The sequence below is a fragment of the Erinaceus europaeus genome, chromosome 9 (genome assembly GCF_950295315.1).
Source record: "Erinaceus europaeus chromosome 9, mEriEur2.1, whole genome shotgun sequence".
Classification (NCBI taxonomy): Eukaryota; Metazoa; Chordata; class Mammalia; order Eulipotyphla; family Erinaceidae; genus Erinaceus; species Erinaceus europaeus.
Window position 1 is genome coordinate 33,615,876 of NC_080170.1, and position 13,018 is coordinate 33,628,893.

Sequence of the window (13,018 nt, forward strand, 5' to 3'; positions counted from 1 at the left end):
CCTCAACCCCAGTCTTGTGACTGCTTCTAACTCCTTCTTTCCCAGGACACACATCTTTCTTCACTCCTCCTCAGATAAGATAAACTAAGCTGAATACATACCCTAATTACTAGGCTAAAGCTCTGGTTGGTTAAAGAATTTTAAACATCTCAGTACAGAAAGGGCACTCTGCTCCTGTCGTGAACAGGGCCTGACCTCTCCTGCCCTTTGACCGCAGAAGCCCAGAAGCCCAGTCTTTCTTTTATCAGAAGAACTGTTTCTTCATCCCACCATGTGCTTTGCTTGAAGCCAATTTTTAAATGATCTACACACACGAAAAGCCATATCCTCCAGGGAGAAAAGCAAAGCAGTCTTTTCTGGAGAAATCAGGGTTTTCTCTGTATTAAATCTTCAACCCCTACCTTTGCCGATTTAAAGTGAAGACAAAGCAGATTTTCTGTAACAACTGGTGACTTTCTCCTTGCTGTTGCCCTCATGGCCTAGGCTCTGATTTGACAAAGATGCATATTGCCACAGGGGTTGGGGGTGGGGGGGTATGGGGGAGGGTAGCTCTGCATCAAGTTGGGGGTGGGGGGGTATGGTGGAGGGTAGCTCTGCATTAGGCTGCGGAACACAACCATTACTGGATAAAAGGACCCTCCCTCGCCACATGAAGCCCTGATCAATTAGGAGAACAGCATTACACATTTGGTGGAGGATCAGCCTGGGAAAAAGTGGGTAAATAAATGTCATAGCTCCTGTGTAAAACAAGGAGTAGCAAGTGGGGGAGCTTGCAGTTGGGGGATATATGGGGAACATGGGCGGGGGGGGGGTAGAAAACTGTATAATGGTTATGTAATAAGATTTTCATGCCTGAGACTTTCAAGTCTTAGGTTTATCCCCTATACCACCATAAGCCAGAGCTGAGCAGTGCTCTGGTCACTGTCTGTCTCTTTCTCTATCTCTCTCTCTTATGTAACACACACACACACACACACACACACACACACACACACACACTTTCCCCCCTTTATTAGAGGATTAATATTTTACATTCGACAGTAAATACAATAGTTTTTACATATATAACATTTCTCAATTTTTCACATAACATCACAACCCCCACTAGGTCCTCTGCCATCCTGTTCCAGGACCTGTACTCTTCCCTCACCCACCCAAGAGTCTTTCCCTTTGGTGTAATACACCAACTCCAGTCCAGGTTCTGCTTACTGTTTTCTCTTCTGATCTTGTTGTTCAACTTCTGCTTGTGAATGACAGCAGCTCATATTCATCCTTCTGTTTCTGTCTTGTTTCACTTAACATGATTTTTTTCAAGCTCCATCCAAGATGGGCTGAAAATGGTGAAATCACCATTTTCAATAGCGGAATAGTATTCCATCAAAAATCAAAAACTGGGGGGTAGAACTCTTTTTTAAAAAATTTATTTTCCCTTTTGTTGCTCTTGTTGTCTTTCACTGTTGTTGTATTATTATTGTTGTTATTGATGTTGTCATTGTTAGATAGGACAGAGAGAAATTGAGAGAGGAGGGGAGTACAGAGAGGAGGAGAGAAAGACAGACACCTGCAGACCTGCTTCACCAATTGTGAAGTGACTTCCCTTTATGTGGGGAGCCGGGGGCTCGAACCTGGATCCTTTCGCGTGTCCTTGTGCTTTGCGCCACGTGTGCTTAACCCTCTGTGCTACCACCCAACTCCAGGGTAGAAATCTTTCCAACGAGAATCGGGTGGTTTAGATTGTGGTTGCTTTTGAAAGTTTTCTGTAGGTCTCCTGTGATCTAGTCTCTGTATAAAGTTCCATTCAGAAGACAGTTTGAATCTGTCTCTGAAAGTCTTAGAGAGTGTGCACATCCTTGCTGGTAGTGTTTTTGAAGTCAGATACCCAGCACCTCTTAGAAAGCTTCGCTGTGTGGTCCATGTTGGAGAGAAAGATGTCAACACAGACACAGGAAGATGAAAAATGACAAGAAAGTCCCAAAGGCTTTGAGTGTCTGAATTCAGAAGATGGACCTTCTTTTTCTTTTCCTTAGTTAGTAAATTAAGTAAAAAAGAAAAAAATTCCCTCCTCCCTCCTCTTCACCTCTTATCTCTGTTTACCTTTCTTTTTCTTTTTCTTAAGCTTGTTTGAGAAAGGGTCCCCTGAGTTGGAATAGAAGGTGCTACACATTCTTGGATTTGAAGAGCAACCACTTTGGCTTTTGGTTGTCAAGTGGATCTGACCTCTGCTTCTAAAAAACATCTTAACTGAGAGGCCATTAATGTATACAGCCCTCTTCTGTTCCTTCTGGATATTTTTTGTCTTCATGAGCTAGAAATTTCTTTTCTCCCAGCAACAGAGTTAGATCAGATATATATCATTTAATGTTACAGGCTCTTAAAATTGTTTTGAAAGCACTAACAATGACATGAGGAAATATTTGTAATATACTACCTCAATTATTTTAAGTGTATAATAGTCACAGAAACATAATATAGGGAAATATATCAAAATATTAGCAATGGTTATATCTCAATAAGATTAAAGGGGATTTATATATTACATTTTCTAATGTTATAAATGGACAGTCAATTATCATGTGATTAGAAAGCAAGTTATTAAAATAAATATGTAAATTATAGTTCATTTATCCAAAGGACAATTTTGCAGTCACTAGAAAGAATGCTTTAAAAACCTTTTAGTGACATTGAAAAATGCTCATAACAGAATAATTGGAAAGGCAAATAAAACTATATATAACACAGATCTCAGCTATGCTAATTACAGATGTGCAAATATTTGTAATAATGTATAGGAAAGAATACATAGGAGATGAGTAAAGAAATTGCCTCAAGGGCTGAGGAGACAGCATAATGATTATGCTAGACTTTCATATTTGAGGCTCAAAAGTCTTAGGTTCAATCCCCAGCACCACCATAATCCAGAAGTGAGCAGTGCTCTGGCCTTTCTCTCTTGTCTCTGTGTTTCATGATGTATTGCTTTCTCTCTCTGTGTCTCATTTAAACAAAATGAATAAAAAGTATATATAAAAAAGAAATTGGGGCAGGGGCAGATAGCATAATGGTTATGCAAAGAGAATCTTGTGCCTGAGGCTCCATGATCTGAGGTTCAATGCCACATACCACCATAAACCAGAGCTGAGCAGTAAAAAATAAAAATAAAAATAATTTAAAAAATAAAGAAATTGCCTCAAAATATTAGTAGAAGTTATCTGACTTGTGAGATCACAGTGGATTTTTCTTTTTTTTATTTCTTTATTAGGGGATTAATGGCTTACAACTAACAGTAAAATACAATAGCTTGTACATGCATAACATTTCCAAGTTTTCCACATAACATTCCACCCCCACTAGGTCCTCTTCTGCCATTATGTTTCAGGATCTGAACTCTTCCCACCACCCCAGAGTCTTTTACTTTGGTGCAATAAACCAACTTCAGCCCAAGTTCTGCTTACTGTTTTCCCTTCTGATCTTGTTTTTCAACTTCTGCCTATAAGTGACATCATTCCATATTCATCACTCTGTTTCTGTCTTGTTTCACTTAATATGATTTCTTCAAGCTCCATCCAAGATGGGCTGAAATCACCATTTTAAATAGCGGAGTAGTATTCCATTGTATATATATACCACAACTTTCTCAGCCACTCATCTGTTGTTGGACACCTGGGTTGTTTCCAGGTTATGGCTATTACAAACTGTGCTGCTATGAACATAGGTGTACACAGATCTTTTTGGATGGGTATGTTTGGTTCCTTGGGATATATCCCCAGGAGAGGAATCGCAGGGTCATAGGGTAGGTCCACTTTTAACCTTCTGAGAGTTCTCCAGACTACTCTCCACAGGAGCTAGACCAACTTTTACATTCCCACCAGCAGTGCAGGAGGGTTCCTTTGTCCCCACAATCTCTCCAACATTTGTTGCTGCTACCTTTTCTGATGTGTGACATTCTCACAGGAGTGAAGTGGTATTGCATTGTGGTCTTTATTTGTATTTCTCTGACAATCAATGACTTGGAGCATTTTTTCATGTTTGTTGGCCTTTTGGACTTCTTGTATGCAAAATATTCTGTTCATATTCTCTTGCCAATTTTGGACGGGGTTGTTTGCTTTCTTGTTGCTGAGTTTGGTGAGCTCTTTATATACTTTGGTTATTGAACACTTGTCTATGTATGGCATGTAAAGATCTTCTCGCTTCTGTGGGAATTCTCTTTGTTTGAGTGGTGGTTTCTTTTGCTATGCAGAAGGTTTTTAATTTGATATAGTCCCACTGGTTTATTTTTGATTTAGTCTTCTTCGTAATTAGATTTGTATCATTGAAGATGTCTTTAAAATTTAAATGGAAAAAGAGTTCTGCCAATATTTTCCTCTAAGTATATGATAGTTTCCAGTCTAACATCCAAATCCTTGATCCACTAGTAGTAATTTACTTTTGTGTTTGGTAAAATACAGTGGTTGAGTTTCATTCTTCTGTATGTTTCAACTCATTTTTTCCAACACCATTTGTTGAAGAGACACAGTGAATTTTTCTTTTCTTCATTACATGTGCTTGTGTTTGTGAGCTCTCAGTATCATTTTTTTCTTTTTTCAAGTTGTAATAAAATAGTTAACTGTCTTTCTGGGAGAGGAGGGTTGAGAAGGCAGTCCTTCCTCACTCCCACCCTTTTGACTGAGGACACCCAGAGCCTTTCATCCACTATCCAGGTCAAGAGTTTATCTTTCCGAAGTAGTGGATAGGGTTGAATTGTTGAATTCAATTCTGGGCAGAGACTGAAATCTTTTCAGTCTTCATTGGGAGTGACTCCCCATCTCCTTACAGCCTAGTCCTTTGCTTATATGGTGATTTATCTGCATACTATGCGTGAGCGTGTGTGCACACATACCCACCTACATTTGTTTATTTGCAAGCAATTCAAGCAGGATTTCTCAGAGTGTAGAGCTAGATTTGGGAATTTAACAAAGGAAAATATTTACATATCATTCTGTTTATTTCTGTGTGAAATATTAGGGAATGAAGCCAGGGCTTTGCACATGTATATTACAGCTGAGTGTCCTCCCTGGAGCAATCTTCTAGTCAGTGTTGGATTTTTTTTTTTTTTTTTTTACTGTTTTATTGTTTGTTTTTAGAGAGAAAGATAGGAAGAGACATAGAGAGGAGAGATACCACAGCACTGCTCCAGCAGCCACGGAGTAAGTGTTCATAGTGCTCTCATCCATGAGATGCTGGGGCTCAAGTTTAGGGCCTCATACACAGCAGGTGTGTGCTACACCGGGTGAGTTACCCCCCTACCCCACTCCACCCCCACGCCATATCTAACACATCTTTAATGCAAATCATGTGTCCTGCTTTATTTGAAGGATTTTTTACATAATTTCCCTCTTTTAACCTTTTCAAAATGCATAGGGAAAAGCTGTCATCATCTCCCCTGACTCAAAGAGCAGCCCAGTTGAATCAGGGCTAGGGGAGACAATTCCCCAACTTCAGCCAGTAAACAGTAGATGTGGAATCTGAACAGCCAGTTCTGTTCACCAATGTCTGTATGGGAGACTTACAATTCATGCTGGGATTTGGCCCTCCCTGAGCTCCAGAGCTGTCTTAATGGAAAATTGGTCAGTCAGAAATGGAAAAGCTGATTCCTTCTCTTTGGTTTTAATCTGGCTTCTAGACATTTTTTTTTTTTTTGATGTTCATCTGTACGACATTTATAACTGATGCAATAACATTTACATCTTTGGATGATGTAACCTTTCCTTTAAATAATGAAATCTTTGAGACAAGGATTTAAAAAAAAAATTGCAGAAAAATATCCTGCCATAGCAATCAGGCAGGAGCAAGGAATTAAAGGGATACAGATTGGAAAAGAAGAAGTCAAACCCTCCTTATTTGCAGATGACATGATAGTATACATAGAAAAACCTAAGGAATCCAGCAAGAAGCTTTTGGAAATCATCAGGAAATACAGTAAGGTGTCAGGCTACAAAATTAACATTCAAAAGTCAGTGGCATTCCTCTATGCAAACACTAAGTTAGAAGAAACTGAAATCCAGAAATCAATTCCTTTTACTATAGCAACTAAAACAATAAAATATCTAGGAGTAAACCTAACCAAAGCAGTGAAAGACTTGTATGCTGAAAATTATGAGTCACTACTCAAGGAAATTAGAAAACACACAAAGAAGTGGAAAGATATTCCACGTTCATGGGTCAGTAGAATTAACATCATCAAAATGAATATACTACCCAGAGTCATATACAAATTTAATGCTATCTCCATCAAGATCCTAAGCACATTTTTTAGGAAAACAGAACAAATGCTACAAATGTTTACCTGAAACCAGAAAAGACCTAGAATTGCCAAAACAATCTTGAGAAAAAAGAACAGAATTGGAGGCATCACACTCCCAGATCTCAAATTGTATTATAGGGCCATTGTCATCAAAACTGCTTGGTACTGGAACATGAATAGACACATTGACCAGTGGAATAGAATTGAGAGCCCAGAAGTGAGCCCCCACACCTATGGACATCTCATCTTTGACAAAGGGGCCCAGACTATTACATGGGGAAAGCAGAGTCTCTTCAACAGATGATGTTGGAAACAATGGGTTGAAACATGCAGAAGAATGAAACTGAACCACTGTATTTCACCAAATACAAAAGTAAATTCCAAGTGGATCAAGGACTTGGATGTTAGACCACAAACTATCAGATACTTAGAGGAAAATATTGGCAGAACTCTTTTCCGCATAAATTTCAAAGACATCTTCAATGAAACGAATCCAAACGAATCCAATTACAAAGAAGCCTAAGGCAAATATAAACCCATGGGACTACATCAAATTAAAAAGCTTCTTCACAGCAAAAGAAACCACTACCCAAACCAAGAGACCCCTCACAGAATGGGAGAAGATCTTTACATGCCATGCATCAGACAAGAGGTTAATAACCAACATATATAAAGAGCTTGCCAAACTCAACAACAAGACAACAAATAACCCCATCCAAAAATGGGGGGAGGACATGGACAGAACATTCACCACAGAAGAGATCCAAAAGGCCAAGAAACACATGAAAAAATGCTCCAAGTCTCTGATTGTCAGAGAAATGCCAATAAAGACAACAACGAGATACTACTTCACTCCTGTGAGAATGTCATACATCAGAAAAGGTAACAGCAGCAAATGCTGGAAAGGGTGTGGGGTCAAAGGAACCCTTCTGCACTGCTGGTGGGAATGTCAATTGGTCCAACCTCTGTGGAGAACAGTCTGGAGAACTCTCAGAAGGCTAGAAATGGACCTACCCTATGATCCTGCAATTCCTCTCCTGGGGATATATCCTAAGGAACCCAGCATATCCATCCAAAAAGATCTGTGTACACATATGTTCTTGGCAGCATAATTTGTAATAGCCAAAACCTGGAAGCAACCCAGGTGTCCAACAACAGATGAGTGGCTGAGCAAGTTGTGGTGTATATATACAATGGAATACTACTCAGCTGTTAAAAATGGTGATTTCACCGTTTTCAGCCGATCTTGGATGGACCTTGAAAAATTCATGTTGAGTGAAATAAGTCAGAAACAGAAGGATGAATATGGGATGATGTCACTTATAGGCAGAAGATGAAAAACAAGATCAGAAAAGAAAACAGAAGTAGAACCTGAAATGGAATTGGCGTATTGCACCAAAGTAAAAGACTCTGGGGTGGGTGGATGGGGAGAATACAGGTCCAAGAAGAATTCAGAGGACCTAGTGGGGGTTGTATTGTTATATGGCACACTGGGGAATGTTATGTACTTACAAAATATTGTACTCACTGTTGAATGTAAAACATTAATTCCCCAATAAGAAAAAAATCAGAGTAAAAAAAAAAAGAAAAATATCCAACTTACTGATTGTTGGACCTTATATACACAGTGTTCAGCATACAGGCACTTAGTTTTGGCTCTTTCTTTTTCTTTCTTTCTTTCTTTCTTTTCTTCTTTTTTTTTTTTTTTACCAGAACATTGTTCAGTTCTGTCCTATGGTGGTATGGGGGATTGAATCTGGGACATTGGAGTCTCAGGCATAAGAGTCTGTTTGCATAACCATTATGCTATCTACCCTTCGCCCAGTTTTGGCTCTTTCTGTTCCTACTTGCTAGTGTACAGACTCACCTGGAAAAAGAAGATTCAGATAATCTCTCTGGAGACATTTCCCAGTTTGCCCTCACTTTGTTCTCTGTTGCTGGGGTGGGGAGCAGTTCAAAGACCATCTCAGTTTTTGTTGGTTCTGAATCAACAATAAACTTAAAGATTTTTCTGGAAAAAAAAAGTACCTATTTTATTAACATTGTTGCTTGAGGGACCTGACAATAGGACCCAGGGTTTTACCTCTTGAATTGTTCTGTCTCTCAACCCTCACCCAGGAGGCAGAGCAGGCAGAGAAGGGCCATGAGAGAAGAGGGAGGAAGTCAGGCATCCTCCAGCTGGCTGGAGGCCAGAAAAGAGAAATTGTGGAAGTAAGAGGCTGGGCAGTTAAGTGTACATGTTACCATGCTCAAGAATCCAGGTTCTAGCCCCTAGTCCCCACTTGCAGGCAGGAAGCTTTATGAATGATGAAGCAGTATTGCAGGCATCTTTCTCCTTTCCCCTCTAAATAAATTTCTCTCTATTCTACCTGACAATAAAAGAAAGGGGAGGAGGTGAAGGTACAAAAGGAAAAAAAAAAGAAAGAAGAAATAAAGGAATAAACTATGGGAGCTGAAAAAAAATCCTTTGGGCTCTCTAGAGACCAGAGTTATCCTCAAATGAACAGCAAGAGGCAGTGTGAAAAGAGAAAAATAAAGAGAAATGGATGGATAGCATGATGAATAACAGGAATAAGTGTCTGCACACATGGGAGAGTTGCAGAGATTTTGAGTAATTCACTTCATGGCTCTAGATATAACAGTTTAGTTAATGCAAAGAGCTGTGGGAAGCAGACAGGGATCTGCTATCTAGCAAAGGCACAGGAAGGTCAAAGCACACAGCCCCATGTTTTGCCTTCTCTACTGCTTACCTTGTACACCTGGGGCACCTCTATCTCAAAGGTGGTCTTCATTCTGCCTTGAGAATCCCTCCTGTAAAATAACCTTTTGCAAAGGAATAGTTTGGGTGTGGCAATTTTTCCCCCCTTTCCCTTATAAGTCCTTGCAGAGCTTGAGGCCTTGGATGGCGCTAACTGCTATAGACAAGCACAGTGGAGAAATGATGGGAAAAGGTTGGACTTGGTGATTTAGGAAGATGTTCCTGGAACAGACGCAGAAGGCAGGAGGGAGGAGAATCTAGGCTGCATGGTCACAAAGGAAGAGAGGAAAATGTTGGCTAAGTTCAAGTGTGTGAGTGTATAAGTGTGTGTGTGTGTGTGTGTGTGTGTGTGTGTGTGTGTACACGGAGAAGGCTGAGCAGGCTGATAAAATGAGTAGGAGGCAACACACTTGGAAAGAAGAAGGAGCCTCAGTGCCAGGCACAGGGTGGGGGACTTCCCAGTATTCGTTTCATTCACTGCACAGCAATCTTGGGAGGAAAGTGAGGCTCAGTGAATGTGAGTCACTCCTCAAGATCTCACAGAATCTTTCCTGGCAGATTACACAGACAGACCTCCAAACTCTAAAACTCAGTGAGCCAGGCTGGCAAAACAGTTCATCTGGAGAGTGCACCTGCTTTGTCCTGTGGGAGACCCAGGTTTCAGCTGAGCCCCTGTAGCACTGAAGGAAGCTTTGGTGCAGTGTTGTCTTCCCTCTTCTCTCTGTCTTGATTCCTCTCTATCATCTGCCCAGAGCAGTGAAGTCTGATCAATAAGAACAACAACAACAATTCCAATAACCCTTAAGCATGGAGGAGAGGAGAGGATGTTGGGTACTAAAAGGTCTTAGAGGATGTATTTGGAGTTAGAATAAGAAAGATGTATTAGTAAGACAGAGATCTATATATCCCCTAAAGATAACAGAAGATGGAATCAGAATGTATGGTAAAAAGGACTAGTACTTATAATTTCATTAAATTTCCTAGATAAAAATAGCTTCTGTATTTGGTATCGGTGTCCAGCTATTTCCTGGAAGATCATTGATGACTCCATTGACCTGACATGGCAAAACTATACTCTCCTCTTTTCTATCCCCTTATAGTATCTGGCTTTGATCACCTGCAAAATAGTCTCAAATCACAAGCCTTAGCCTGCCTGTGTACTTGTAAATGCTGCTCCGTGGACCTGGGATTCCTCTGCTCTCCAGTCTGTGAATACAAAGGCAGACACGACTAGTTAACTGGCAGCCTAAATGGAATAAATCCCATTCAGTAAATTGGTTTTAGAATTTTTATTATCTACTACAATGCTATTACATTGACTGGGATGTGTGAAATTAAGCAAAGTCCCTTTTAGAAGGTGAGCAACATTTTAGAGCTGAGATTTTGTATCACCCAAGCCATTCCAGTTGAGATTTGTGACCTACTTTAGCCTACATTCTCCTGCCACAGTGCTTAGGTTAAAGGTGTATCTAAAGAGAATTGATTTCCGGTGAAAATCTTATTTCCCTTGTGCCCTGCAGTGTTACATGGATGATGCTCATGTGTGATAAATCTCACATTTAGAAGTTTCCAGAGGGAGCTCTGAGAATTAGTCTTATAGCCTCTATCAGTGGTTATTAAGATAATCTATTTTCTGTAGATGTGTATTATTTGCTTAAAAAAGGAATTGAATTTATGAAAGCCCTTAGGCACAAAGGAAGCAGTTTCCTGTTTCAGAAGCGATTTCCAATTTACATGGGTAACATAAGTAATTCTTAAAAAGGAAAACCATATTTATTTTGGAAAGTATAAGCTTCAGGCTCAAAGACAAATGCTTCTGTCTCAAATGTATTAAGGTCCCATTTGGTTGAAAAATCAATTCAGCAGTAACGTGCCCATGTGGACTTCTCAAGACCTGATGTTTATTTAAAGGGGGGAGGAAACCAAGATGCTGGCCAACATCTGCTGTCAGTAGCAGGGTTTTGTGGGTGGGGGGAGGGGCTGAGCAAGAGCCTGACCAAGTGACCCTAAGGGCTAAGGTCGCCCAGCTTTCTCTACAAAAGGGCACTTGCCTTTCTGTGTGAAAGGGCTTTATTATTATTATTATTATTGATATTATATGATGCTACTGAATTTATAATAACAAATGTGTGGTGGTGGGGGGGCCAGCAGTGGCACACCTGGTAGAGTGCACACATTGCCAAGTTCAAGGACCCAGATTCTACCCCCTGTGGCTACTTAAAAAGGGGAAGCTTCACAAGCAGTAAACCAGTGTTACAGGTGTCTCTCTTTTTCTCTCCCTCTCTCTCTTGTATTTATTTATTTATTTTCCCTTTTTGTTGCCCTTGTTGTCTTTTTTTTATTGTTGTTGTTATTGATGTCACCGTTGTTGGATAGGAAAAAAATGGAGAGAGGAGGGGAAGACAGAGAGAGGGAGAGAAAGATAGACACCTGCAGACCTGCTTCACCGCCTGTGAAGTGACTCCCTTGCAGGTGGGGAGCCGGAGGCTAGAACCGGGATCCTTCTGCTGGTCCTTGCGCTTTGCGCCATGTGAGCTTAACCTGCTTCACTACCACCCAATTCCCTTCCTTTCTTTTTTAAAATTTATTTTTATTATTTTTTTATTTACTGGATAAAGACAGCCAGAAATTGAGGAAAGGGGATGTGATAGAGAGGGAGAGAGACAGAGAGACAACCTGCAATACTACTTCACCACCTGCAAAGCTTCCTCTTTGCCTCCCTGTAGGTGGGGACCAGGGGCTTGAACCCTGGTCCTTGCACATTGTAACATTTGTGCTCAACAAGTACACCACCAGCTGGCCCCTTCTCTCCTTATCTCCCTGTCCATTCCTTCTCAATTTCTCTGTCTCTACCCAAAAAAAAAAAAAAAAAAAAAAAGGCAAAAAGTGGTTGCCAGCATGCAGGTACTGAGTTCCAACGATTACCTTGGTGGCAGCTGGAAGAAAGAAACAGAAAGAGAGAGAAAGGCAGGCAGGTGATGTTGAGGAGATGACTCAATGATAAAACACAGGACTTGCATGCATAAAGTTCAAAGTTTGATTTCAAGAGGCACCTCTAATGTCACAGTGATGCTTTGATTCTCTCTCTGGTGCATGTGAGTGTGTTCAATAAGTCAATAAATACATTTATGTTTTTGCACACTGTTCCTGCAAATACAACTCCTAAAGCCCTAGTAACTTCCTTAGTCTGGGACTTAATCAAGATCTCTTTTGTTATGTTAATGAGGCAACGTGGAGAATCCCCTGTAACCTAAGGATGGGGGCGGGTTGCCAGGGAAACTATCCTGACCTGAAGGTTAAACTTTCATTCCCACCCATAACCTCTGGGGTAGGGAAAGGTTGAATCAATGACAAGTGGCCAACAATTTAAAGATTCATGCCTAAATGATAAAGCCTCCACATAGCCCCCAAAGGATGGGTCTGGAGGGTTTTCACTTTGTTGGATCAAGCTATACCCAGGTGTAAGACCCCAAAGTCCATGGGGATAGGAGCTCCTTCATTGGGGACCTCTAACTTACCCTCTAACTGTTCATATGTATATACCCTTTAAGATAAGTCTTTGCAATAAATCAGTGATCTTCTGGTAGTAACTCAACAAGTTTCCTAAGTTCTGAGAATTGCTCTATTATTGGAACCTGAGAAGAGGGGCATGGGAGCTGCCGGTTCATAGCCAGGTTGTGCAGAAGCACAGGTGACAATGAGGTCTTGCAATTGTTATGATGTTGGGGTCTCTATGCTAAACCTGTGGAATTGGATACCGCCTTTCCTGACAGATGGAGGTAAACTTCCAAGACCCCTCAGTCAGTGTTTCAGAAGAACTGAATGAATTGCTTGGTATTGGGGGGGGGGTTCCCTATGCCTACACTGAATTTCTCTGTTCCAGTCTCTTGGAAACAGAGTTGGCAGTCAGCTGAGGTAAAGAACAAACACCTCATCACAGACCCCTGCAAGCGTCAACCCGGCTTTGACCTAGCACGTTATGA

At 40.7% G+C, this 13,018-nt stretch overlaps 1 protein-coding gene across 7 annotated transcripts in view; it reads right to left on the reverse strand.

Moving 5' to 3' along the window:
* The window catches only part of LOC132540379 (uncharacterized), a 92,171-nt gene that overhangs the window by 77,393 nt on the left and 1,760 nt on the right, over window positions 1-13,018 (reverse strand). For 4 of the 7 annotated variants that reach the window (XR_009551560.1, XM_060197611.1, XM_060197609.1 and 1 more), the window contains exon 2: window positions 8,145-8,288. The exons of the other annotated variants lie outside the window; for them this stretch is intronic. Coding sequence is in view for 3 of the 4 variants with exons in the window: in XM_060197611.1 (XP_060053594.1) it covers window positions 8,145-8,288 (144 nt within the window). In the remaining variant the exon portion in view is untranslated. The remainder of the gene's footprint in view (window positions 1-8,144; window positions 8,289-13,018) is intronic. 7 annotated transcript variants of the gene reach the window in all.